Here is a 27,586-nt window from a genome sequence, read left to right as displayed (position 1 = left end):
GCATATGCACTCATCAAAGATATTGGCCTGTAATTTTTTGTATTGTGTCCTTGTCTGATTTTATATCAGGTTAATACTTCCCTTCCTTAGTGAATTTGGGGGCATTCTGTCTCTTTCATTTTTTGGATAAGCTTGAGACGGATAAGCTCGTATTTATATGTTTGGTAGAATTCTCATTGAAGCTGTCTTGTCTTGGACTTTTGTTGAATGATAGCTTCTTGTTGTTTTAATAGATTCTATTTCACTTATAGTGATCGTTCTGTTCACATTATCTTTCTTCTTGACAGTCTTGGTAAGTTGCATATTTCTAGAAATTTGTGCATTTCTTCCAATTTGTCGGACTCTTCATGGTGTATTCATAGTATGTTTATTTTTGTATCTCTGTGATATTGATTATTCTTTTCTTTTGTTTGTTATTTTGTTTGGGCCTGTCTTTTCTTCTTGGTGAGCCTGGCTAAAGGTTTGTCAATTCTATCTTTAAAAAACAAATTGTTGGCTTTAATTGTTTTTTAACATTAAAAAAAGAAAATCTGACCTTTATTAATTCCTTCCTTCTTCTGTTTTGGGGCTTGCTTATTCTTCTATTTCTACTTCTTGTACATGGTGGTTAGGTTTTTATTAGAGATTTTTCTTGTTTCTTGAAGAAGCTCTTCATCACTATGACCTTCCCTCTTAGAATTACTCTTGCTGCATTCCATAGATTTTGTAAAATTGTATTTTCATTTTTGTTTGTCTTGTGGTATTTTCTCATTTCTTCTTTGGTTTCGTCATTGACCCATTGGTCTTCTAGTAGCATATTGTTTAGTCTCAACATATTCCTTTTTATCTTCTTTGTCTTTCTATAGGTGATTTCTAATTTCATACCATTGTGATTTATGAGATGATTGATAAAACTTCCATCCTTTTATATTTGTTGAAAATTGTTTTCTGACCTACTATATGGTCTGTCCTAGAGAATCGTCCACATGTGCCTGAAAAGGATATGTATTCTGCTTGTTTAGAAGTAGTGTCCTGTAGATATCTATTAAGACCCCTTAGTATACAGTGTTGTGTAAGACTCTGTTGGCATATGGATTTCCTATCTGAGTGATATCTCCATTGATGGGAGACAGTTGTTAATATCTGCTATTCTTAGTGTATTATTGTCAATTTCTCCCTTTATTTCTGTTAATATTTGCTTTATATATTTGAATGCTCTTCTATTGGGTGTGTATATGTTAAGTGGGATAATATCTTCTTATGTAGATCCCTTTATCATTAAGTAATGGCTTCCTTTTTTTTTGTCTTTTAAATGGCCTTTCTTTAAAAGTCTATTTTGTCTGGTATGAGTATTGCTGCCCCTACTTCTCTCTTGTTTCCATGTTCATAAAATATCTTTTTCCATCCCTTTACAAATAAATCTCTGTGTGTCTTTCACTCTGAAGTATAACTGTTCTTATATTTTTTAATCCATTCATCCACTTTTTTTTATCTTTTGATTAGAGCATTAAGTCCATTGACATTTAGAGTAATTATTCAAAATTATGCAGTTACAGACATTTACATTTTCCAATTGTTTTCCAATTGTTTATATAGTACTTCTGTGTTCATTTCTTTTTATTTTTCCACTTGTCTCAATGATTTTTTTCCCCACTTGTATTCTGGTATAGTTCCAATGTTTTTGGTTTCTGTGAATCTATCTATGTTTTTGATTTGTGGTTACCATGGCATTTGTTTAAGTTGACACCAAATATGTCTATTTGCTTAAAACTAAATAACATTTGTGTTCAGTCATACTCTAAAAGATTTATATTTTATAATTCTCTTCCCCACATTTTGTGACTTTGTTATCTTATTTTTATTTTCATCCTGCTTATTCTTTGACTGTTTATTATAATTATAGTTGCTTTTTCAATTTTTTTATTGTTTTTTATTCTAGGTACTGCCTTATCTAAGTAATCTTCAGCCTTTATGCTTGCCTTTCTTATTCAGATCTTATCTTTCTAAAGAGCTTTGCTTGTTTTTCATTTAGAGAACGTTCAGCCCCCTTTTTAAGATAGGTTTGGTACTGCTGAATTCTTTCAGTTTTTACATGTCTGAGAAATTCTTTATCTTTCTTTCTATACTAAATGATAGTCTTCTTGGGCAAGTTTGAAGGGTTTTCTCATTCAGGATTTTGTTTTTAGCATGACTCTCCAAATGGCTTGTTTTTGTCAAGAAATCATCTGATAGACTTATGGAAGTCTCCTTGAAAATGACTCCTTGTGTTTTCTTCCTACCTTTGAATACTGTCTTTATCCTTAACATTTACCATATTAATTATATGTCTAGGTGTGGGTCTGTTTAGGTTGATTTTGTTTCATACCATTTTGATATCTGTTTCTTGCTTTATGTTAGGGAATTTTCCATCCATAATTTCTTCAAATAGATTTTTTATTTCCTTATCTGTCTCTTCTTCTTCTGGGACCTCTATTATGCATAAGTTGGCACATTTTTATTATCCCACATTTCTTGTATGTTGCTTTCATTTTTTCATTTGTTTTTATGTCTGCTGTTTTGATTGGGTGATTTTTTTCCTAAGCTGTCTTCCAAATGACTTGTTCTTCTGTGTCATTTAGTTAGCTATTGATTGCTTATAAATTGCTTTTTGTCTCAGAGAAATTAGAGAAAAATTAGAGAAATTGAATTCTCTAATTTTGGTTGTTTGATCTTTATAATTTATAACTTCTTGTTACAGTTATTTGTGTTTTTATCTATAACTTTCCTTAAAATTTAATTAATATTTATATTCAGTTTAGTTCAGTTCAGTCACTCAGTCATGTCCGACTCTTTGCGACCCCATGAATGGCAGCATGCCAGGCTTCTCTGTCCATCACCAACTCCCGGAGTTCACTGAGACTTACGTCCATCGAGTCAGTGATGCCATCCAGCCATCTCACCCTCTGTCGTCCCCTTCTCCTCCTGCCCCCAATCCCTCCCAGCATCTGAGTCTTTTCCAATGAGTCAACTCATCACATGAGGTGGCCAAAGTACTGGAGTTTCAGCTTTAGCATCATTCCTTCCAAAGAACACCCAGGGCTGATCCCCTTCAGAATGGACTGGTTGGATCTCCTTGCAGTCCAAGGGACTCTCAAGAATCTTCTCCAACACCACAGTTCAAAAGCATCAATTCTTCGGCGCTCAGCCTTCTTCACAGTCCAACTTTCACATCCATACATGACCACAGGAAAAACCATAGCCTTGACTAGACGAACCTTTGTTGGCAAAGTAATGTCTCTGCTTTTGAATATGCTGTCTAGGTTGGTCATAACTTTCCTTCCAAGCAGTAAGCGTCTTTTAATTTCATGGCTGCAGTCACCATCTGCAGTGATTTTGGATCCCAGAAAAATAAAGTCTGACACTGTTTTCACTGTTTCCCCATCTATTTCCCATGAAGTGATGGGACCATATTGCCTCCTTTTAAAACTCAGGGTCTGATTGATTGATGATGCCTGTTTCATTATGTATTTTTTCAGGGGATTTCTCTTGCTCTTTTAATGGGAGTATTTCCTCTGCTTTTTCATTTCACTTAACTTTGTCTCTCTGAATTTAGGATGAATAATTCTATATTGTGGTCCTGATAGGGTGAGTATTCACCTATATGTGAATATTCCTGTATAGACTACATGTTTTCAATGGCTTTGGTGTGAGCTGTCATTTGGAGATGGATGTCAGTCACCTTTCATCAGAGTGTGTGTGCTGGCTGTTAAAACCTTGATAGGGAGTGTTGTTGCTGTGTAAGTTTCTAAAAACTAGCAGGGTGTGAGGCAGGACTTCTTTTCTGCTCCAAAGCTGTCACTGCCTTGTTATAGGTAGAGTCTATTCATACTTGCTGGAAAGAAGTCCTAAAAGTTAGGTTTAATCAGGCTTTTTTCATATTATTTCCCCCCCTTCTCCAAGGGTGGAGATTGCTGAAGTCAGTGAGTTGGTTTGCTCACAGATGTTCTATATATCAGGCTTCTCTGGTGGCTCAGCCAGTAAATAATCTGCCTGCCATGCAGGATACCTGGTTTCAATCCATGGATCAGGACCATCTCCTGCAGAAAAGCATGGCAACCCATTCCAGTAGTCTTGCCTTGAGAAGCCCATGGACAGAGGAGCCTAGCCAGCTACTGTCTTTTGGATTGCAAAGAGTCAGACATGACTGAGTGACTAAGCATGCACACACATCCTATATACCACCTGTGTAGGCATCTGTGGCTCTGTTTGTGTGCAATCCAAATTTATGTCCCTTGATGAGGTTGACTCAGATATTCTGCAAAACCGTGCTGTGGAGTTCAGTTTCAATTTAGTCACTGAGTCACATCTGACTCTTTGCGACCCATGGACTGCAGCACACCAGGCCTCCCTGTCCATCACTAACTTCCAGAGTCTACCCAAACTCATATACATTGAGTCAGTCATGCCATCAGACCATCTCATCCTCTGTCGTTCCCTTCTATCTTCAATCTTTCCCAACATCAGGGTCTTTTCAAATGAGTCAGTTCTTCACATCAGGTGGCCAAAGTATTGGAGTTTCAGCTTCAACATCAGTCCTTCCAATGAACACCCAGGACTGATCTCCTTTAGGATGGACTGGTTGGATCTCCTTGCAGTCCAAGGGACTCTCAAGAGTATTCTCCAACACCACAGTTCAAAAACATCAATTCTTCAGCTCTAAGTTTTCTTTACAGTCCAACTCTCACATCCATACATGACTACTGGAAAAAATATAGCCTTGACTAGACAGATCTTTGTTGGCAAAGTAATGTCTCTGCTTTTTAATATGCTGTCTAGATTGATCATAACTTTCCTTCCAAGGTGTAAGAGTCTCTTAATTTCATTACTGCAATCACTATCTGCAGTGATTTTGGAGCCCAAAATAATAATGTCTGCCACTGTTTCCCCATCTATTTGCCGTGAAGTGATGGGACCAGAGGCCATGATCTTAGTTTTCTGAATGTTGAACTTTAAGCCAACTTTTTCACTCTCCTCTTTCACTTTCATTGTTGTAGCCACACGTTCTGGAAAACAAAATCACTCAGAAGGACAATGCAGATAGTGGAGCGCAGTTTATTACACCGGTGGGCCCAAGGCAGAGTCTTCTCTTAGCCAAGGACACCAACCAGCATTTGTGAAAATCTTTTATACCCCATGAGTACGTGTCTGAACCCACCACTCTAAATTCCTTGAGACTTACATAAACCAAGGAAAATACAATCCCAGTAACCCCATCATTCACGTGCTATGTGCTCATGTGCTCAAACAGTTAGTCAATAATCAATAAACCCAAGGTTACACTCCGAAAGATACAGAAAAATATATGGCTTGTCTGGAGGAAGGGGTGATTAGTGTATGTTTTCTCTTAGGCATTGAGTAACCTAGATATGATCTTCAAGGTTCCCCTGTCTGTAGGGGGTCTTATCCTTCTGTTGTTGTATTCATAGACACTAAACACAGAGTTCAGAGTCCGTTGGAAAGGTGGCCTAGAATGATCAGCATGAACAGGCCTAAGAGGGAGTCCAGGCTTTATGAATTCCTTCTTCATCCTCAAGAGACTCTTAGTTTTTCTTCACTTTCTGCCATAATGGTGGTGTCATCTGCATATCTGTGGTTATTGATATTTCACCCAGCAATCTTGATTCAGCTTGTGCTTCATCCAGCCCAGTGTTCCTCATGACATATTCTGCATATTTAACTTTAAATAAGCAGGGTGACAATATACAGCCTTGATATACTCCTTTTTGTATTTGGAACTAGTCCGTTGTTCCATGTCCAGTTCTAACTGTTGCTTACTGACCTGCATACAGATTTCTCATGAGGCAGGTCAGGTGGTCTGGTATTCCCATCTCTTGATGAGTTTTCCACAGTTTGTTGTGATCCACACAGTCAAAGGTGTTGGTGTAGTCAATAAAGCAGAAATAGATGTTTTTCTGGAACTCTCTTGCTTTTTCCATGATCCAGCAGATGTTGGCAATTTGATCTCTGGTTCCTTGCCTTTTCTAAAATCAGCTTGAACATCTGGAAGTTCATGGTTCACATATTGCTGAAGCCTGGCCTGGAGAATTTTGGCATTATTTTGCAAGTGTGTGAGATGAGTGCAATTGTGCGGTAGTTTGAGCACTCTTTGGCATTGCCTTTCTTTGGGATTGGAATGAAAACTGACCTTTTCCAGTCCTGTGGCCACTGCTGAGTTTTCCAAATTTGCTGGTATATTGAGTGCCGCACTTTCACAGCATCATCTTTCAGCATTTGAAATAGCTCAACTGCAATTCCGTCACCTCCACTAACTTTGTTCATAGTGATGCTTTCTAAGGTCCACTTGACTTCACATTCCAGGATATCTGGCTCTAGGTGAATGTGAGTGATCACACCATCATGATTACCTGGGTCGTGAAGATCTTTTTTGTACAGTTCTTCTGTGTATTCTTGCCACCTCTTCTTAATATCTTCTGCTTCTGTTAGGTCCGTACCATTTCTGTCCTTTATCGAGCCCACCTTTGCATGAAATGTTCCCTTGGTATCTCTGATTTTCTTGCAGAGATCTCTAGTCTTTCCCATTCTGTTGTTTTCCTCTATTTCTTTGCATTGATCGCTGAAGAAGGCTTTCTTATCTCTTCTTGCTATTCTTTGGAACACTTCGTTCAGATGTATATGTCTTTCCTTTTATCCTTTGCTTTTCGCTTCGCTTCTTTTCACAGCTACTTGTAAGGCCTCCTCAGACAGTCATTTTGATGTTTTACATTTATTTTTCTTGGGGATGGTCTTGATCCCTGTCTCCTGTACAATGTCAAGAACCTCTGTCCATAGTTCATCAGGCACTCTATCAGATCTAGTCCCTTAAATCTATTTCTCATTTCCACTGTATAATCATGTTTCAGTTTATTCTTAATATTAGTTATGTCTTCAGATCAGATCAGATCAGATCAGTTGCTCAGTCATGTCCGACTCCTTGCGACCCCATGAATCCCAGCACGCCAGGCCTCCCTGTCCATCACCAGCTTACAGAGTTCACTCAGACTCACGTCCATTGAGTCAGTGATGCCATCCAGCCATCTCATCTTCTGTCATCCCCTTCTTCTCCTGCCCCCAATCCCTCCCAGCATCAGGGTCTTTTCCAATGAATCAACTCTTCACATGAGGTGGCCAAAGTACTGGAGTTTCAGCTTTAAAATCATTCCTTCCAAAGAACACCCCAGGCTAATCTCCTTCAGAATGGACTGGTTGGATCTCCTTGCAGTCCAAGGGACTCTCAAGAGTCTTCTCCAACACCACAGTTCAAAAGCATCAATTCTTTGGTGCTCAGCCTTCTTCACAGTCCAACTCTCACATCCATACATAACCACAGGAAAAACCATAGCCTTGACTAGACGAACCTTTGTTGGCAAAGTAATGTCTCTGCTTTTGAATATGCTATCTAGGTTGGTCATAACTTTCCTTCCAAGAAGTAAACGTCTTTTAATTTCATGGCTGCAGTCACCATCTGCAGTGACCCTGGATCCCAGAAAAATAAAGTCTGACACTGTTTCCACTGTTTCCCCATCTATTTCCCATGAAGTGGTGGGACCGGATGTCATGATCTTCGTTTTCTGAATGTTGAGCTTTAAGCCAACTTTTTCATTCTCCACTTTCACTTTCATGAAGAGGCGTTTGAGTTCCTCTTCACTTTCTGCCATAAGGGTGGTGTCATCTGCATATCTGAGGTTATTGATATTTCTCCCGGCAATCTTGATTCCAGCTTGTGTTTCTTTCAGTCCAGCGTTTCTCATGATGTACTCTGCATATAAGTTAAATAAACAGGGTGACAATATACAGCCTTGATTTACTCCTTTTCCTATTTGGAACCAGTCTGTTGTTCCATGTCCAGTTCTAACTGTTGCTTCCTGACCTGCATACAAATTTCTCATGAGGCAGATCAGGTGGTCTGGTATTCCCATCTCTTGATGAATTTTCCACAGTTTATTGTGATCCACACAGTCAAAGGCTTTGGCATAGTCAATAAAGCAGAAATAGATGTTTTTCTGGAACTCTCTTGCTTTTCAATGATCCAGCGGATGTTGGCAATTTGATCTCTGGTTCCTCTGCCTTTTCTAAAACCGGCTTGAACATCAGGACGTTCACAGTTCACATATTGCTGAAGCCTGGCTTGGAGAATTTTGAGCATTACCTTACTAGTGTGTGAGATGAGTGCAATTGTGCGGTAGTTTGAGCATTCTTTGGCATTGCCTTTCTTTGGGATTGGAAGAAAACTGACCTTTTCCAGTCCTGTGGCCACTGCTGAGTTTTCCAAACTGGCATATTGAGTGCAGCACTTTCACATCATCATCTTTCAGGATTTGGAATAGCTCAACTGGAATTCCATCACCTCCACTAGCTTTGCTCATAGTGATGCTTTCTAAGGCCCACTTTACTTCACATTCCAGGATGTCTGGCTCTAGGTGAGTGGTCACACCATCGTGATTATCTGGGTCGTGAAGATCTTTTTTGTACAGTTCTTCTGTGTATTGTTGCTATCTCGTCTTAATATCTTCTGCTTCTGTTAGGTCCATACTATTTCCGTCCTTTATCGAGCTCATCTTCATATGAAATGTTACTTTGGTATCTCTGATTTTCTTGAAGAGATCCCTAGTCTTTCCCATTCTGTTGTTTTCCTCTATTTCTTTGCATTGATCGCTGAAGAAGGCTTTCTTATCTCTTTTTGCTATTCTTTGGAACTTTGCATTCAGATGTTTATATCTTTCCTTTTCTCCTTTGCTTTTCACTTCTCTTCTTTTCACAGCTATTTGTAAGGCCTTCCCAGACAGCCATTTTGCCTTTTTGCATTTTTTTTTTTCCCCATGGGAATGGTCTTGATCCCTGTCTCCTGTACAATGTCACGACCCTCATTCCATAGTTCATCAGGCACTCTATCTATCAGATCTAGGCCCTTAAATCTATTTCTCACTTCTACTGTATAATCATAAGGGATTTGATTTAGATCATACCTGAATGGTCTCGTGGTTTTCCCTGCTTTCTTCAATTTAAGTCTGAGTTTGGCAATAAGGAGTTCATGGTCTGAGCCACAGTCAGCTCCTGGTCTTGTTTTTGCTGACTGTATAGAACTTCTCCATCTTTGGCTGCAAAGAATATAATCAATCTGATTTTGGTGTTGACCATCTGGTGATGTCCATCTATAGAGTCTTCTCTCGTGTTGTTGGAAGAGGGTTTTTGTTATGACCAGTGCGTTTTCTTGGCAAAACTCTATTAGTTTTGTCCTACTTCATTCCACATTCCAAGGCCAAATTTGCCTGTTACTCCAGATGTTTCTTGACCTCCTACTTTTGCATTTCAGTCCCCTTTAATGAAAAGGACATCTTTTTTGGGTGTTAGTTCTAAAAGGTCTTGTACGTCTTCATAGAACCTTTCAACTTCAGCTTATTCAGCATTACTGGTTGTCTTAGGTTGATGAATGTTATACAGTGTGGACTGTGGTCCTCTTGACTAAAATACTCATTTCTTTACCTGGACCAGTTCGATCATAAACTGCTTTCCTGGTGTGCAGTTTTCATGAGTGTGGCTTCAGATTGCTTTCATTTGATTCACCAATTTTTCTTAAAATTTCTGTAATTTTTGTACTGTGCTCATTGTTGCTGATTATGTCAGTCATAGTGGACTCAGGTTTAAAAACAAGATATCTATGTTATTTTCTGTCATGATAAAGAATTGAATTTTACATATAAGTGCTATGGCAAGGAATGAGGCTGCTTGAAGAAAGAAACAATAATGATAAATGCTAATCAAAAGTGTGGTTCAAAATGCATTATAATGCAATAGTAATTAATTCAATCTATGGTCAACAAGGCTAAGGCTATGGTTTTTCCTGTGGTCATGTATGGATATGAGAGTTGGACTGTGAAGAAGGCTGAGCACCAAAGAATTGATGCTTTTGAACTGTGGTGTTGGAGAAGACTCTTGAGAGTCCCTTGGACTGCAAGGAGGTCCAACCAGTCCATTCTGAAGGAGATCAGCCCTGGGATTTCTTTGGAAGGAATGATGCTAAAGCTGAAACTCCAGTACTTTGGCCACCTCATGCGAAGAGTTGACTCATTGGAAAAGACTCTGATGCTGGGAGGGATTGGGGGCAGGAGGAGAAGGGGATGCCAGAGGATGAGATGGCTGGATGGCATCACTGACTCGATGGACATGAGTCTGAGTGAACTCCGGGAGTTGGTGATGGACAGGGAGGCCTGGAGTGCTGTGATTCATGGAGTTGCAAAGAGTCGGACACAACTGAGCGACTAATCTGATCTGATCTGATGGTCAACTAACCCATTGGTTATCACATTGTATCTGCAAGTAGTTAAGTAATGCTGTTTCCAGTTTTGTAAGAGTATATACAGACTTAGATATGTATATAGATATAGATAAGATCTGTAGATAAATTCAGGTACATTCTGAGAGAATGAAAATTCTCTAAGTCCCTGTAGAGTCCAGGTTATATATATTTTTTTAATATACAGTTGAGAACTTACATCCATTATTAAAAGTTGAATATGGGAGGGAAAATAATAGGTGACTAAAAGGTGGATTAGAAAAAGAGAATTAAGTCATGAAATTAAAGATTTTCACAAATATTTCAATTTTATAATAGGAAGCAGGTAGCAGTTGCTATATTTCTAATTTTACAAACACTCTTCTGGGAAATAAGCTAAACTGGATGAACGGAAATGTCTTGCCATGGATCTAGGTAGGAGGTGATGCTGAGGCTGCATGAACAGTAGAAATGAAGACCGGATAGTGGTCTCACAAATAGAATAAATGGATGAATCTTTTTTCAGAATTCCAATTATTGAACAATTTCAATAACAAGGAAAACCTATAAAATTTGACATCAAAATGAAGTTAAAAATTCTGAATATCTAGAAAATGACACAGATGCTGTGAGTAGACTTCTTGTTGTTGTTTTTACAAAGAGCATGTGAAAAATAGTTAAACACAATCATTTCTTTTTAGATTAACTTTTGAATTAAAAAATTAAATTTCAATATGTATGCATATAGTTTTATTTTTATTTAATTTTTCCTCAGTGTTTTTTCTTGGCAAGACATATTTTTGTCAGATAGAAAATCCCTTGAAAGTAAAATTTATATTTTGTCACAAGAGGAGTAGAAGTTTATCATAATTCATCCTACTGTAATAAATATGAGGAGTTCTACTTATTTGGCAAATTTGCTAGACATCTCAGAAACAGCTAGTCTCTTTTCCCCTTCTTTCCTATGCTAGCAAACTTCCGGCAACAAAACAGACAACACTTTGTAATGACAAATACAACAGTTGTCACACAGGCCAGCAGAAACCCAATCACATCCAGAGAGTGGTACTGGAACCAGGTGAGGTTGTGGGAGGCTGGCCGCAGGTGCTTGGCTCCTTTGTGCCGCATGACAAATTCAATCCAGAAGATCGCTCGGTCCAAGGGTTTCATAGGCTGATCATGTTGAATGGCTGATAACTTCATGATATTCTCTTTGTAGCTGAAGGAAAATCAGTGATTACTTTGTATAATGAGCTATAATAGATAAATAAATGAAATTTTCTTGCAAATGGTAACAAAGAGTGCAACACAAAGTGGAAGAAAAGTAGCTACTTTTCTTCCAAGGTGATTACTGAGATCTTAGCTTATGGGCTGTGCTGTGTTTAATCAGTCAGTCATGTCTGACTCTTTACCACACCATGGACTGTAGCCAAGCTAGGCTACTCTGTCCATGGTGATACTCCAGGTAGGAATATTGGAGTGGGTTGACATGCCCTCCTCCAGGGGACCTTCCCAACCCAGTGATTGAATCCAGATCTCCTGCATTGCAGGCAGATTCTTTACTATTCAAGCTACCAAGGAAGCCTGAGAATACTGGATTATCCTATCTTTTTGCCAGGATCTTCCCGACCCAGGAATTGAACCAGGATCTCCTGCATTGCAGGTGGATTCTTTTCCATCTGAGCTACAAGGGAAGCCCAGCTTATGAGCTAGGATTTCTTAAATTCTTAGGATTTTGAGCTAAAAAGAAAAGAAAGAAAATGAGAGGGAAAAGACTGTGTAGTCTAAAGAATGGCATGAGTTGTTCCAAAGCGAAAAAAAAAATTCATAATTTGTTTGTTCAAAGTTTGAATTATCTAGTAAAGAATTGTTAATTGACCTGATAAACATGTTTTAAAATGCAGTCATAATCCAGATATAGCAAGTAAATCTATGATGAGATTGAGAGACAAGTCCAGAAAGGATTGATCTTACATTAGTGAAGTAGTGGTTGAAAATGTGGAAGTGGATTGACTTGGTTTGATTTTTGACTCTGATACTTGCTGGCCATTTTTTATTCTTTCTGTCCCTTAGTTTTTTTAAAACTTAATTTTATTAATTTTTTAAAACATTTTTATCTTTAAAATTTTTATTTTATAAATGGAGGGCCCAATCACAATAGAGTCCACAGGTTTTCATTTTTGTATAAAATGGATAGAAATAGTACCTTATCTGATTATTTTGAGAATATCATATTGATTCTTAGAGACATTCTTAGAATCTAGTATACTCTCAGAAAATGTTTTCTCATATTGTTCTGGTTCCTGTTCTTTTAGAAAAAGATTCTCTTAGAATGTGGAGAAGACTCAAAATTTCACTTTCAGGCATTGCAGTTACAATGCCTGAACTACTGTTTCTACTGTTAAAATGATGATGGACTGTGTGTGTGTTTGTGTTCAGTTGTGTCTGACTCTTTACAACCCCATAGACAGTAGCCTGGCAGGCTCATCTGTCCATGGAATTCTCTAGGCAAGAATACTAGGGTCAGTAGCCATTCTCTTCAGGGGATCTTCCTGACCTAGAGATGATGGCTAACAGACAAGAAAGTAGAAAGAATAATGAGATATGGTTCATGAACTCTAAATCACAAAGTGCTATAACATGGCACTGTAGCGATAACAATGGAGTTAACTTTTTTCCCTTTTCTGTCAAAGCACAGGGGGAACACTTGGTGTTTGCAAGGATTGCAGTAATCAGGAAATATTTTTGTGATACAATAGGAATCAGTTCAGTCACTCAGTGATGTCCGACTCTTTGTTATTCCATGGACTGCAGCACGCCAGGCTTCCCTGTCCATCACTAACTCTCAGAGCTTGCTCAGACTCGTGTCCATTCAGTCGGTGATAGCATCTAACCATCTTATGAGTAGACTACAATAAAGAAGTTACTTAATATGTGTAAAGTAACACTATGCTTCTAAATAAAATATGTAGCATATCATGAACATTAAGTATATAGCAGCTAAGAAATCATCTTCATTTTTGACACCAACTTTACATTATTAAAATTAAAAAAATATAAAGATACTAGAGAGATGTATGTTTATATAGAATCAGCAAATGAAAGATCTATTACTTAAGAAAAAAAAGAAAATGTGCTTTTTATGCTACTCATTTAGGACAATAGCTGTGCTAAAATTAAATTTAAATAACACTGCTATAAAAACTGGAGAAGGAAATGGCAACCCACTCCAGTGTTCTTTCCTGGAGAATCTTAGGGATAGGGGAGCCTGGTGGGCTGCCATCTCTGGGGTCACACAAAGTTGGACACGACTGAAGTGACTTAGCAGTAGTAGCTATAAAAACACAAATACACACTGTGCTACTGTTACTGGCATTCTCAAAATGTTTCATTGCAAAGTCATTATGAAACAATAGGGGGAAACATATATATATATAACATTTATGATATTAATATAATTGTGTTACTGAAATTCACGTATATCCTGAAGTGATTTGGAAATCAAATATTTCTCATTTTTGAAAATTTGGCTTTTAGACAGTAATATCCCATCATATCTTCCAAATAAGACAAAATCAATCACAACCTAAAGAACTCAGGATATATCTACATTTATAAGCAATATCTACATAGTTGAAATTAAGTTAGAAAGTTGTAGTTAGCAAAGTATTATTAAAAACTTGCAGATATAGAGAACAATTTTGGTTACCAGATTGGAGGAATAGAAATATATGCATAGAGGTGTAGGAAGCTAAACTACTGGAAATAATATAAGCTCAAGGTTGTGTTGTACAACACTGTGAGCATAACCAATATTTGGTAATAATTTTGAATGGAAAATAGGCTTTAAAAATTGTGTAAAAAAATTTTAAAAAGGAATATCCCAACATATCTTTCCAAATCAACTGCATTTAGATTTATAATTCTAAATTAGACAAAAATTATCATAATCAGAAAACCTAAGAATAAACCTGTATTTATAAATATTATTTACATAGTTGAAAATGAGTAATTAGAAAATTCTAGGTGTTTACCATTTATCAGTGATGAAGCCAAAATATTAGCATAGAAAACTTGGAAAATATTAAATGTAATGGGAATTTAAGATTGATTATGTCAAAGTGGTTTACTGAAAATAAAGTATCTTTGTAGAGTTTAAAACATTTGAGGAGTTCACAGGCTGAAAGAAAGTAAAGTGGGCAGATGCGTATTCATATTAATATGATACATGGTTCCCTACTTACCTTTGTTCTCAATGCTTCTTAATCCTTCTATTACCATTTCAGTGATTCTTCTCATTCTAATGATTAAGTCTTTTAGAATTTCTCTACTATCTTTAAACTACTGACAAACCTTTCCCAGAAAACCATGAAAAAATATTGAGACACTCACAATAGGTTATTGTTGATTGTTTTCAAAGCATTGAATAAGGCTTACTCTTCATTATACTTATGTGAAGGCTCATTTCTGCCTCCTTGGCCTTCAGATGAAAACTTCTCTAGAAAGAATGTCAGGTAAAAAACATATACTCACAAAGGATTATTAATGACTTCCTTCAATGCATTGAGCAAATCTTCTGTTGACATTGTTTCCAAGTCCAATCTGATAGCTGCTCCCTTGGCCGTCATATGAACAATGTTATGAGGTTGATCAGCAAACAAAGGAAGGCCCACCATAGGGATTCCGTGGTAGATGGCCTCATAAATGCCATTGCTTCCACCATGAGTTATAAAGGCTTTGGTTTTTGGATGACCTAGGATTGAGCGAATTTCAATAAAATGATTAATTATAACTTTTAGAATAAAATGAGAAGTGGGCTTTATAAGGCTCTGAAAGAAGCAGTGTTTTTTTAGATAACAGATTATTACACATATGAGAGTGTTTTTAAATTGCTTTCAGAACTCAGAGAAGAAACTGCTATGTCTGCTGAAGGGGTAAATTAAGACTTTGTGAAAGAAGTGCTGAGTCACTTGAACGTCACAGATGAACCCATGATTGGCAGATGAACAACTTGAAAGAACATTCTGGGTAAAAGAAACCACAGTGCAAAAAAAAAGAGGAGGGCATGCCAGAAATTATTCTCTTAAAGATATAGTGGAGTCATTTGGTCTGACAGGGGAAAAGAAGGATAATGGTAGTGGCACTGGGAAGGAAAAGCAACCTTTTGTCATGAAGTGTGTTATTGCATCATAAAAATGATTGCAGATTTTTCTTTTAAACAGAAAATGGAGAGTCACCTGTAATAAAAAGGGAACTCATTTTTAGTAGCATTTAGCATACCCCTACAGAGGGGAAAAGAGAGGTATAAGGAAAGAATTCAGAGACAGAACAACATTCAAGGAAGTTATTGAAAAGATCACTGTGAGTAGAAATTAGAGCCAAAATAAAAATTCTGGCCATAAGGGGTGTGACTGTGTAGAATAAAAGGCCAATTGTTATATATTCTCCCTTTTCCCCCTCACATAGGAAATGAAAATAAAATAATACATTTTTCAAGTGTTTCAATAATTCTCTATACATTTGTTTCCTTTTGAAGTGCTATCACTTTGCTCAGCTGTTACCGTGTTTTCAATACTTTTTTCTACCAAGTCTTACCAAGAAGGTCATTCTGGGGGATCCACTTAAACAGCCGAGTATTGGGTCCTAAGGTGTCTGGTTTCTTGCCATCATATCTCCATAGAACCTGTTAGGGTAAGGGTAATATCTTATTCTATGAGTTGAACTTCAACGTTACAATTCTAAAGTGATCAAAATATATCTAGTCTTCCATATGACATGTAAGAAATGAGGGCATATTAAGTAATATTAACTGTTAATACATTGACTGGCTTCCCAGGTGGTGCTGCTTGTAAAGAACCCACCTGCCAATGCAGGAGACATAAGTGATGTGGGTTCAGTCTCTAAGTTGGGAAGATGCCCTAGAGTAGGGCACGGCAACCCACTCCAGTATTTTTGCCTGGAGAATTCCATGGACAGAGTGGCCAAGTGGGATATGGTCCATAGGGTTGCAAAGAACTGGATACAACTGAAGTGAATTAGAACCCATGCACAATACCCTGACATGAATAGGAACACCTACACTTGATATACACATAATGGCATAGACGATTGAGATGTCAGTCCCAACATGAAAACTTAAATAATTTCTAGGTGGTCTTATTTCAAGAACAAAAAGACAGTGACAGATTACAAGTAACATACACACTTATTTGCCTTCTTTTTATACTAGCTGTCATCTTCAAATTTAATATTCACTGATTTCTTTTTGACCATTATAGAAGAGAGTTTAGTTATATCAACTTGTTAGTATAATGTTATTTTATTGACTTTCACACATTTTGGTTACAAAGAGGAAAATGGCATGCATCAGCCACTTAGAAATAAATACCTTTGCTTATTCATAATTTATTAATAATAAGTTAATTAGTGCTTCTTAGGAAGTATAGCTTCATTTAAGTTATAAACTGTTAAGCACTTGCAAAGGCAATGACAACTGGAATTTTTTAACATGAATCCAAAGTATTACCACTATTACTAGACGTGGATGTTTTACCTTTAGAAAAGAAAAGCCAGTTGGAAATTTGAGAGGGACAATAGGACTATTGAAAAAGTTCCAAAATAGTGGCATCAAAGTTTATTCAACTGGTCCTGAATACTTCAACAATGAAGCACAAAGCATTGACAGAATTGATTAGTGTGGTCTCTAGATTCAGTACAAAAATAAGGAACAATTTTGGAATTCCAAGCAATTCTCATAAGCTGGATTATAATTTATTAGTGTTTAACTTCTATTTTCTCTGTGAATGAGTGTAAATTATTTTTAGTTTCTCAGCAAAAAATAGCATAGATTATTAGATTAGATTAGATTATTAGATTATTATTATTATTGCAAACTAAAAAAGTTGTTCACAAATATCCGAAGACTGCAGGGGTATTTTATATATTAGAAAAAAAGTTACTGCTGTATTTTATGAAGAAGAAGGCAGCTGAATCTTTTCCATGCCAGTCTTCCTTATGCTTGACTGCTTCTTATAGTCCCTTCTCCCTCTTCACTCAGGAGGAAGAATATGACAGGAAGCAGAGTTCATTAAGGACCAGACTTTACAGAGTTCACCTTTACAGAGTTCACCTTAAGGGCAGGACCCTATCTTCACTCTTTCACATTGATCTTCCTGCTTCAGATTTTAGCAGGGCCTAGTCATGCATTGGAGAAGGAAATGGCAACCCACTCCAGTGTTCTTGCCTGGAGAATCCCAGGGACGGGGGAGCCTGGTGGGCTGCTGTCTATGGGGTCGCACAGAGTCGGACACGACTGAAGTGACTTAGCAGCAGCAGCAGCAGTCAACCAGGGAGGTAGATGTTTCTCTTCTCTAAATCAGTTGGGGGATGGCAGTTTGGGGAATCTTGTCCATCTTTTCTCTGAGTAGCACTCTAAAAACACACTGATAGGTTTGTTCCAAAACTTATGGGATACAAAAAGGACCAGGATTACATGCTAAGTGTACACTGCAAGAAGCACTACAGACTTCTATCAATATTGCTTAAAATTATTGTGTGACTATATTTTCTGTTAAAATTTAACCCCAGAGAATATCTGTATGTGTACTGTACCTCAGATATCATTCAAGGAAATGGAACAAGTGACAAAGCAGAATTTGGCGGTTTCTTTTATGGCCCCAAGATACCATTATAATACCAAAATTCATATTGTGTCTCTTTAATATCATTATTTTTTTAAATTACAATGTTAATCTAAATTTATTATGGATGAAAGACACTCCTTGTAATTCTATAACACCTACTATATATATTTTGGTTTATATATATATGAGAGATAAATTGGAATTATCATGTAGTTTACCTTTCTGTTAGAAAATGTCTAAAATCAGACCTTTTATAGAGTTTGCTGCTGCTAAGTCGCTTCAGTCGTGTCCGACTCTGTGCAACCCCATAGATGGCAGCCCACCAAGCTCCCCCGTCCTTGGGGATTCTCCAGACAAGAATACTGGAGTGGGTTGCTATTTCCTTCTCCAATGCATGAAAGTGAAAAGTGAAAAGTGAAAGTGAAATTGCTCAGTGGTGTCCGACTCTTCCTGACCCCATGGACTGCAGGCTACCAGGCTCCTCCATCCATGGCATTTTCCAGGCAAGAGTACTGGAGTGGGGTGCCATTGTTTAACAGACATTAAATAGTTGCTCACTGTTAAGGGACTGTGTGTACCTTCTGTGGAATCTGGGCAAGGGCTGATGCAATCACATTGGCTCTTTCTTCTGATATGTTACTGACCATTGACCCCAATGAAAACACCACAATACCATGTTCTCCAGAGCTCTGCACAAATTCTTCCATTTCCTGTGAAAAACAGAATTTGTTCCATCATAAAAGAGAAGGAGCACAGCAAACATTATTGAAGGGATTGCTACCAGAAACTAAAGAGAGAAAATCAAATATAGTCTGTGGTAGAGGTTTTTTAAAAAAAATAGTCGTAAAATACACATGACATAAAATTTACTTTGTTAATCATTCCTAAGTGTATAGTATAGCAACATTAAGTATGTTCCCACTGTGTAACCAATCTCCAGAACTTTTGCATCTGGCAAAACCGGAATTCTATGCTCATTAAGAAACTCCACATTCCTCATTCTCTAGCCTCTGGCAAGCTTCATTCTACCCTATGTTTCTACAAATGTGATTAGTCTGGATACTTCTTATAAGTTGAATTGTACAGTATTTATCTTTTTCTGATTGACTTATTTCACTTAGCATAAGGTTCCTTCATGTTGTGACATTTGTCAGAATTTCCTTTTAAATGTGAATAATCTTCCTCCCAAATCATCCCACCCTCTCCCTCTCCCACAGAGTCCAAAAGACTGTTCTATACATCAGTGTCTCTTTTGCTGTCTTGTATGCAGGGTTGTTGTTACCATTTTTCTAAATTCCATATATATGCATTAGTATACTGTATTGGTGTGGGCGAATGGCATTGAAACATGTATAATATCATATATGAAACGAGTCGCCAGTCCAGATTCGATGCACGATACTAGATGCTTGGGGCTGGTGCACTGGGACGACCCAGAGGAATGATACGGGGAGGGAGGAGGGAGGAGGGCTCAGGATGGGGAACACTTGTATACCTGTGGCAGATTCATGTTAATATATGGCAAAACCAATACAATATTGTAAAGTTAAAAAAAAAGAAACCAAAAAAAAAGAAATAATCATTGTTTATCAATAAATAACTATCCTTCCACACACAAAAAATTAAACGTGAGTAATATTCCATCACTTGTGTATATGATATTTTGTTTATTTCTTCATTAGTTGCTGGACATTTGGGTTGCCCTAGCCCCTTGACTCTTGTGAGTTGAGCTTTTACAGACATGTACAGACAGCTCGTTGGGGTAATAAAATCAATTCTTTTGTATATGTACCTACAAAAGAGACATTGCTGAGCCATAGGTGTTGATATGTTTTTATATTATTCTTACCACATACTATATAGTTTATAGAGTGATTTCCTTCCTCCTCATGTTCCTTAAATATGTTAACTTCACGTCTTGGACATTGGTTAGTTGTGCTAATAAATATTCAGACTAAGAAAAAATATTTTAAAAATTTTGAAAAACTCCATACTATTTTCCATAATGGCTGTTTTTTCAACATAAATCATCCCTGAAGTCCTTGGGAAAGAAATGGGTGATATGAGGTCTATTTCTTCTATTATGTTGAGTTCAGTTCAGTCGCTCAGTTGTGTCCGACTCTTTGTGACCTCATGGACTGCAGCACGCCAGGCTTCCCAGTCCATCACCAACTCTCGGAGCTTGCTCAAACTCATGCCCATTGAGTCGGTGATGTCATTCAACCATCTCATACTCTGTCATCCTCTTCTCCTCCTGCCTTCAATCTTTTCCAGCATCAGGGTCTTTTCAAATGAGTCAGTTCTCCTCATCAGGTGGCCAAAGTATTGAAGTTTCAGCTTGAGCATCAATCCTTCCAGTGAATATTCAGGACTGATTTCCTTTAGGATGGATTGGTTGGATCTCCTTGCAGTCCAAGGGGCTCTCAAGAGTCTTCTCCAACACCACAGTTGAAAACCATCAATTCTTTGGCACTCAGCTTTCTTCACAGTCCAACTCTCACATCCATACATGACTACTGGAAAAACTATAGCTTTGACTTGACAGACCATTGTTGGCAAAATAATGTCTCTGCTTTCGAATATGCTTTCTAGGTTGGTCATAACTTTCCTGCCAAGGAGTAAGTGTCTTTTAATTTCATGGCTGTAATCACCATCTGCAGTGATTTTGGAGTCCAAAAAAGTGAAGTCTGTCACTGTTTCCATTGTTTCCCCATCTATTTGCCATGAAGTAATAGGACCAGATGCCATGATCTTAGTTTTCTGAATGTTGAGCTTTAAGCCAACCTTTTCACTCTCCTTTTTCACTTTCATTAACAGGCTTTTTAGTTCCTCTTCACTTTCTGCCATAAGGGTGATGTCATCTGCATATTTGAGGTTATTGATATTTCTCCCAATATCAATAATCTTGACTTGTGCTTCATCCAACCCAGCGTTTTTCATGATGTACTCTGCATATAAGTTAAATAGGCAGGGTGACAATATACAGCCTTGATGTACTCTTTTCCCTATTTGGAACCAGCCTGTTGTTCCATGTCCAGTTCTAATTGTTACTTCCTCACCTGCATACAGATTTCTCAAGAGGCAGGTCAGGTGGTCTGATATTCCCATCTCTTAAAGAATTTTCCACAGTTTGTTGTGATCCACACAGTCAAAGGCTTTGGCATAGTCAATGAAAAAGAAGTATATTTTTGCAAATATATTTGTTTATAAGCAGGAAATGAGATAGGGCCAATATACATTGGCAGCAAGGAGATACTGTTAAACACTATTATATTGAGATTTTTCAACTATTATATTATTAATTACTAACATAAATTCTTAGAAGGAAGTTGTACTGCAGGATTCAACTGACCTTAAATTCTTTATTATTATAGGTCTACTAAATCAGTTATTTATTCCAGACATATTTTTTGAGAATTATTTTAGATTAGTGATTAATATTTCATTTCTCTATTAGCACTATGAAAAACTTACAGTTTGAATCACTTATGTCTATCATTCACTCAGCTGTATAATCCTTATCTTAAAACTTGTCATAATTTCCCAAGCTGTCTAAATTATTAATCTCTGACATTGAGGAGTCTGGTATTATTTTTGGGAAGTTCTATGAGATAATCCTGTAAGTCCTGTGTATAACCCAGAGATATACTTGTGTATTTGCTTATTTGACTGACCATATTGCTGAATTTGTTTACATGTGGGACCCTTCATCCTGAACTATACTGTATAATTGATGTCACTGTAGGACATACAATGTCAGCTGTGGTGAAGGACCCTCAAAGTCCCCTACATTAGTGTCCCCAGCGAACACCTGCCCGACAGTGGGAGAGGTGCCCCAGGGCTTTCTGCAGCAGAGATCTGGTCACCTTTTTAGTAGTTCACTTCAAACTATATAAAACTCCATGTGAATCTGTATTTGCCTGGATTGTTTCTGAATTATTTTGTTTTGTGGTCCTTTATCCTTTCTAATTAAAAAAATGTACACTCTATACTAGAATAATTACACATTACTCAATGATCCTGTTTAATAAATGTAGAGGAGCAAAATTTTCCTGACCAGTAGTAACATTTAAAGTTGCTTGTCTTCATTGCATTGTCATGCTGGCTTGCTAACCAAAGCTGCTTCATCTATGCTGTGAAAGATACATCGATTTGGTATTATTTTAATATATCCTGTCAGTGATTAGTACAAATTAATCACTGATGTGGACTGATTCATTTTATACTCTGATATCTTTGTGAAAATAATATAAGTTCATGGCAAGAAAATATGCAAAAGTATGAAAATTTATATAAAAGGAAATAAGATTTACTAAAATGCTCCATTCAGAGATATCCTTATTTTCAAATTTATATACTTGTAGAAAAGGCTGAAATATATTTGATATATCTTTTTTTGTTTCTGATTTTAGAGAAAAATCAATTTTTGAAAAAATCAATTTTTCAATTTTTACTGTTGAACATAATGTTACTATATTGTTAAAATGTTCACACTACCAAAAGTATCATACCTTCCAATTTCAAATTATACTAAAGCTGCAACATTTCAAATGATAGTGTACTGGCCCCAAAATAGACACATAGATCAATGGAACTGCATACAGGGTTTAGAATTAAAACCCTGAATATATAGCCAACCAATTCAACAAGGGAGACAAGAACACTCCCTGTGGAAAGAATAGTCACTTCTTTCTTTTTGGAGAAAATTGGATAAGTATATACACAAGAAATTAAATGAGACCCCTGCCTTACACCCGTCACAAAAATAACTCCAAATGACTTAAAACAACTCCAAAGACTTAAACATAAGACTATATACGATAACATCCCTAAAGGAAAATGTAAGGCTGGAACTCTTTTGCATCAGTCTTAAAAATGATTTTTTTTTTCCTGATATGACATCAAACCCACAACAAAAGAAAAAATCCACAAGTGGTACTATATTATACTTAGAGCATCTGCACAGTAGAAGAAACAATCAACAACATGAAAACACAATCTACAAAATGGAAAAAAAAAATGTTTTAACCACATATTTCAATTAAAGAATGGGCAGAAGAACAAAATAGACATTTTCTAAAGAAGGCTTCCAAATCACCACCAGGTATATGAAAAGATGCTCAATATCACTAATCATCAGGGAAACGTATTTCAAAATCACAATGAGATATTACCTCACCTCTGTTAGAAAGTTGGTTTAGCCCTTATAGAACACAAAAAGAAGTTTCCTAATCTTTAAAATTGTAACTCCAGCTTATATTTTTTTAACCTTAGAGAAAATTGTGATCTTATTATATCTGTTATTTTCCAACTAAATATTATATATGATTTAGAGTGGTTAAGTATTCCTTATAAATACATACATTTATATTGTAGAAGAAGAATGTTCATTTTAGCCAAAGCACAGGAGAAGAGCCTCAAATCTCACAGAAGGATTTTAGCATTTCATCTTATATATCTGACTGGCAAAATCTTAAAAATTCCTAACATTAAAAAAGTTTACATTAAGTATGTTAAATTAAATTTTATTTAAAAGTAAGCTTTATTAAATTTATTAAATTATTTTCATTAATTTTTATGTAAACTTTTATGATTTACCTTTAAAACACTCCATGGGATATCTAATCTCTAGCAGTTTGCTGAATACTACAATCTTGATGATTAGGAATACATCAAGGTGGCTGGCACACATTGGGTTATTGATAGTATATTATAATAAAAAATAAAAATAATGACAGCAGTTAATATTTCTTCTGGACCACTGAGTATATGCCAGTGGCATTTTGGATGTTTCACATGTACTTACAAATTTTTTTCTCTCAGCAATATAAGGTTGGTACTATTATAAGATACAGTGTGGTCGTATCTCTATGAACACTGTAGTCTAGTTTTCACTCATTGTTGCCTACCTCTAGCAACTACCTGAGAAGTGTCCTTTTCTCCCACAATTTTCCCTTTACATCCAACCCAGTGACTACATGTTACTTGTTTGTTTGTTTAAGCAATAGTATAATATAGTGCTTAGTTGCTCAGTCATATCCAACTCTTTGCGATCCCATGGACTGTAGCCCACCAGGCTCCTCTGTCCATGGGGATTCTCCAGGCAAGTATACTAGAGTGGGTTGCCATGCCCTCCTGCAGGGGATCCTCCCAACCCAGGGATTGAACCCAGGTCTCCCACATTGCAGGTGGATTCTTTACTGTCTGAGCCACTAAGGAAGTGCAAGAATAGTGAAGTGGGTAGTCTATCTCTTCTCCAGGGGATCTTCCCCACCCAGGAATCCAATTGGGGTCTCCTGCATTGCAGGTGGATTCTTTACCAGCTGAGCTACCAGGAAAGCCTGTTTAAACAATATTTGACTCCACCTTTCTTTCTTAATCCTTTCAATGTTTTCCCAGTGCCCCTACTGGATGTTCTAAGTTGCTATCTGTTTCCACCTGACTTCACCAGCATCATCTGTCTCTTTACTTGGGCTTTTCCTGTTTACACTAAGCTCAAACTTCTTCACAACTACCATTACTACTCTACATGCTTTTCTTATCTATCTTCTTCTACCCCTGCCCCATCCCTTCTGTTTATTCTTGAGCATTCTTCTGATTTCACCTTAATTATCAGTGAATCAGAGACACCTTCTATGATTCATGCTGGATAATTATTAGCATTCCGTTCTTTCCTTTTTATAACTGCTGCTGCTGCTGCTAAGTCGCTTCAGTCGTGTCTGACTCTGTGCAACCCCATAGACAGCAGCCTACCAGGCTCCCCCGTTCCTGGGATTCTCCAGGCAAGAACACTGGAGTGGGGTGCCATTTCCTTCTCCAATGCATGAAAGTGAAAAGTGAAAGTGAAGTCGCTCAGTTGTGTCCAACTCCTAGCGACACTTCTGCACAATTTTTATGACTTGTTTGTATTCTGTCTTTCCACGTAGAGTGTCAGGTAGCAAAAACTGTGTCTACTCCATTAATGTATGTTACTACTCACTTCTAGAATATATGACATATATAATTATCCTATAGCATTACAATTATAATATAATTATGTAGCTAATATATTACTTATATAAAATGTAATATAACTAGAAATATTGTTTAGTGGATATTTGATTATGCTTCATTATGTGTTGAATAATGAAGCTGTTATTTAACTGACATATTCTTAAAGTGTCCCACATATTCTAGCTTATTCTGGAACAACAATGAAATTCAGATACTTTGTTCCTATAGACATATATCAGTATCTAACTAGAAGGTCACTTTATCCAGCTTCCCACATCTGACTCACTGTAATCAAACATTTTAAATAAAGAATACAGCATGATTCCTATTGAAAACACAAAGTTAACAAAGAAGAACAAAGAAGAGTAGGTGACCTTAGGCAGGGGCTTGGCAGGTTTGCAGTGGAGGCCTCCTACAAATTCAACATTTGGTAGCCGTGGGCGAGGAAATGAAAAATCCCAATAGTTTCGAATAAGCCACATTTCGGCTTTCCCCATCGACTCTGCCATTGTAGTGGGCCTTCCTGAAAGTGAAATAAAAAACAAAAACAACAAATGTTGGATCAAATGAGAATATTGCTGTGTGTATATATTTTAGGTAATTTTTGTAAAGGAGCTTGGGATAATGTGGTCAAAAATGTTTGAATGTATCTGTTCTTGGATAAATATAAATATAACATAGTATAATATAATATGTGTATAATTCTCAGTGTACATGTCTTCATTTATTAAGACATTTTATGAGATTACTAGTGATTTTTTTAAATTAAAAAAAAAGTTTTGTGAGTTAGATATATATTCACTTGCAGAAGTCCTATGTGCTTCAAGTTGTGGTATGTGACTTCCTGGTATCTGAAACTAGTAATGGGTTCTACCTTACCCTATAATTTAAGTGTTTTCATAATATTTATAAGACGGATGGGTCATTTTATATTTTTATTTCACTCTTTCACTTATTTGAGACTAATTTCTGTGAAATTATATTTATACAAACTCACCTTCCAAGGCATAAGGAAAGATAGCATTTAATCTTACCAAGTAAGAACATGAATTATCTAGTTGTGTGTTGTTTGGTCTCTAAGCCGTGTCTGACTCTTTTGTAACCCAATGGACTCATCTGTCCATGGAGTTTTCCAGGAAAGAATACCCGGATGTGTTGCCATTTCCTTTTAAAGGGGATTTTCTCAACCCAAGGATCGATCCCACACCTCCTGAATTTGCAGGCAGATTCTTTACCACTCAGCCATTAGGGAAGCCTGACTTACCTACTACTTCACTGTAAAACTGATTCCACTTCTTCTCATCGTACAGCTGAAACCAGTAGTCAAAATAAAGTACATATATCATATTTTTGACCCTCTCCATGAATGTCATGTGATCACTTAATTCAGACAACATAACAGGTACATAGGATGGTGGAAATGAAAGTCTTGCACTCCTCTTTTCAACCAAATAGCCTGGTGAGAAGTAGAGACTGTACACTAAAGGTACTTTAAGTATCTCAGCTAGCAGCTCTCCACAGGGTCCAACAGCATCTGCAAGAACGACATCAAACCTCGATTCCTGTAGTTTTGTCATAAGTTTCTTGTTTGAAACAACTTCACTACATATCTTCATACCAATATCAGAAAATTCATCAAATAGACTTTGTATTGTTGAAAGATGGATCCAAAAGAAATCTTTCACCGCAAGCATCCATGTCTCAATCAAAATCTTGGCAAGAGTCTGAAAATCATCTTTAGTTAAAGATACAGGGAAAGTCTCAAATTTCATAGCCAATGGTTTGTTGGGATCAATAAGAGTGGAAGCTGAAGATTGCAGTACAGTCACCTCATGACCCCTCATCACAAGCTCATCCAGAATTGTCTTCATATTCATCCAGTGACTAAATTCCACTGGCCACACCAGCACTTTTCCACAACTCCCAGAGCTAAAATAGCAAGTGAGCTGTAACAGCTGCAGAAGCAAGAGCCATTTCATAGACATCTTGTTCATATGAAGTAGATTAAACAACTACTATATCCTTTTGCTATTGCTCAGGTTTATATCTGGAAGAAATCATTCAGAAGTTAAATTATAACTCCTTTGCTTCAAATAAGTATATTGCATGAATAGTCAGCAGATGTGGAAATTAGATCAAAGGGCAAAGTGTAGACTACTTCAAGATTATACACAGTGTTTACATTGATTTGTCAGTGCTGTCACCCAGCTAAAAGTCAATGACCTTGTACACACAAATCAATTATATAATGTAAGAAAAAAGACTGCTGCTGCTGCTGCTAAGTAGCTTCAGTCGTGTCCAACTCTGTGCGACCCCATAGATGGCAGCCCACCAGGCTCCCCCATCCCTGGGATTCTCCAGGCAAGAACACTAGAGTGGGTTGCCATTTCCTTCTCTAATGCATGAAAGTGAAAAGTGAAAGTGAAGTTGCTCAGTCATGTCTGACTCTTCGCGACTGCATGGACTGCAGCCTACCAGGCTCCTCCATCCATGGGATTTTCCAGGCAAGAGTACTGGAGTGGGATACCATTTCCTTCTCCAAAGAAAAATGACTAGTGTAAAACAATAGCAAGTGAGAGGCTCTTGTGTCTTCAATCACTTTGACATAGAATAAGAGAAAGGTGACATCAACAAGACGGAACATTAGGCGGTCCCAACACTT

At 37.0% G+C, this 27,586-nt stretch overlaps 1 protein-coding gene across 1 annotated transcript; it reads right to left on the bottom strand.

Moving 5' to 3' along the window:
* Nucleotides 1-11,025: 11,025 nt before the first annotated feature.
* Nucleotides 11,026-26,953, bottom strand: LOC147370552 (UDP-glucuronosyltransferase 2B4-like). The gene is made up of 6 exons (XM_086407623.1): nt 26,189-26,953; nt 25,299-25,447; nt 18,510-18,641; nt 15,884-15,971; nt 14,822-15,041; nt 11,026-11,507 (listed from the first exon to the last, which is right to left on the bottom strand). The coding sequence occupies exons 1-6, from the start codon at nt 26,916-26,918 to the stop codon at nt 11,228-11,230; spliced, it is 1,599 nt and encodes a 532-aa protein (XP_086263749.1). The 5' UTR covers nt 26,919-26,953; the 3' UTR covers nt 11,026-11,227.
* Nucleotides 26,954-27,586: the final 633 nt, after the last annotated feature.

Source organism: Bos grunniens, chromosome 6 (genome assembly GCF_055505025.1).
Source record: "Bos grunniens cultivar Pamir isolate PY7600 chromosome 6, Bosgru_T2T1.0, whole genome shotgun sequence".
NCBI classification, from domain to species: domain Eukaryota; kingdom Metazoa; phylum Chordata; class Mammalia; order Artiodactyla; family Bovidae; genus Bos; species Bos grunniens.
This window is presented reverse-complemented; position numbering and strand designations above follow the sequence as displayed.

Bases quoted from the DNA above. Each gene is read 5' to 3' on its own strand.
- LOC147370552 (XM_086407623.1), bottom strand. From the start codon at position 26,918: ATGAACAAGATGTCTATGAAATGGCTCTTGCTTCTGCAGCTGTTACAG. The intron at 15,972-18,509 runs GTACACACAGTC...TTACCCTAACAG, and splicing joins TTGCCCAGATTCCACAGAAG to GTTCTATGGAGATATGATGG. The intron at 15,042-15,883 runs GTAAGACTTGGT...GCTCAATCCTAG, and splicing joins CCCCCAGAATGACCTTCTTG to GTCATCCAAAAACCAAAGCC.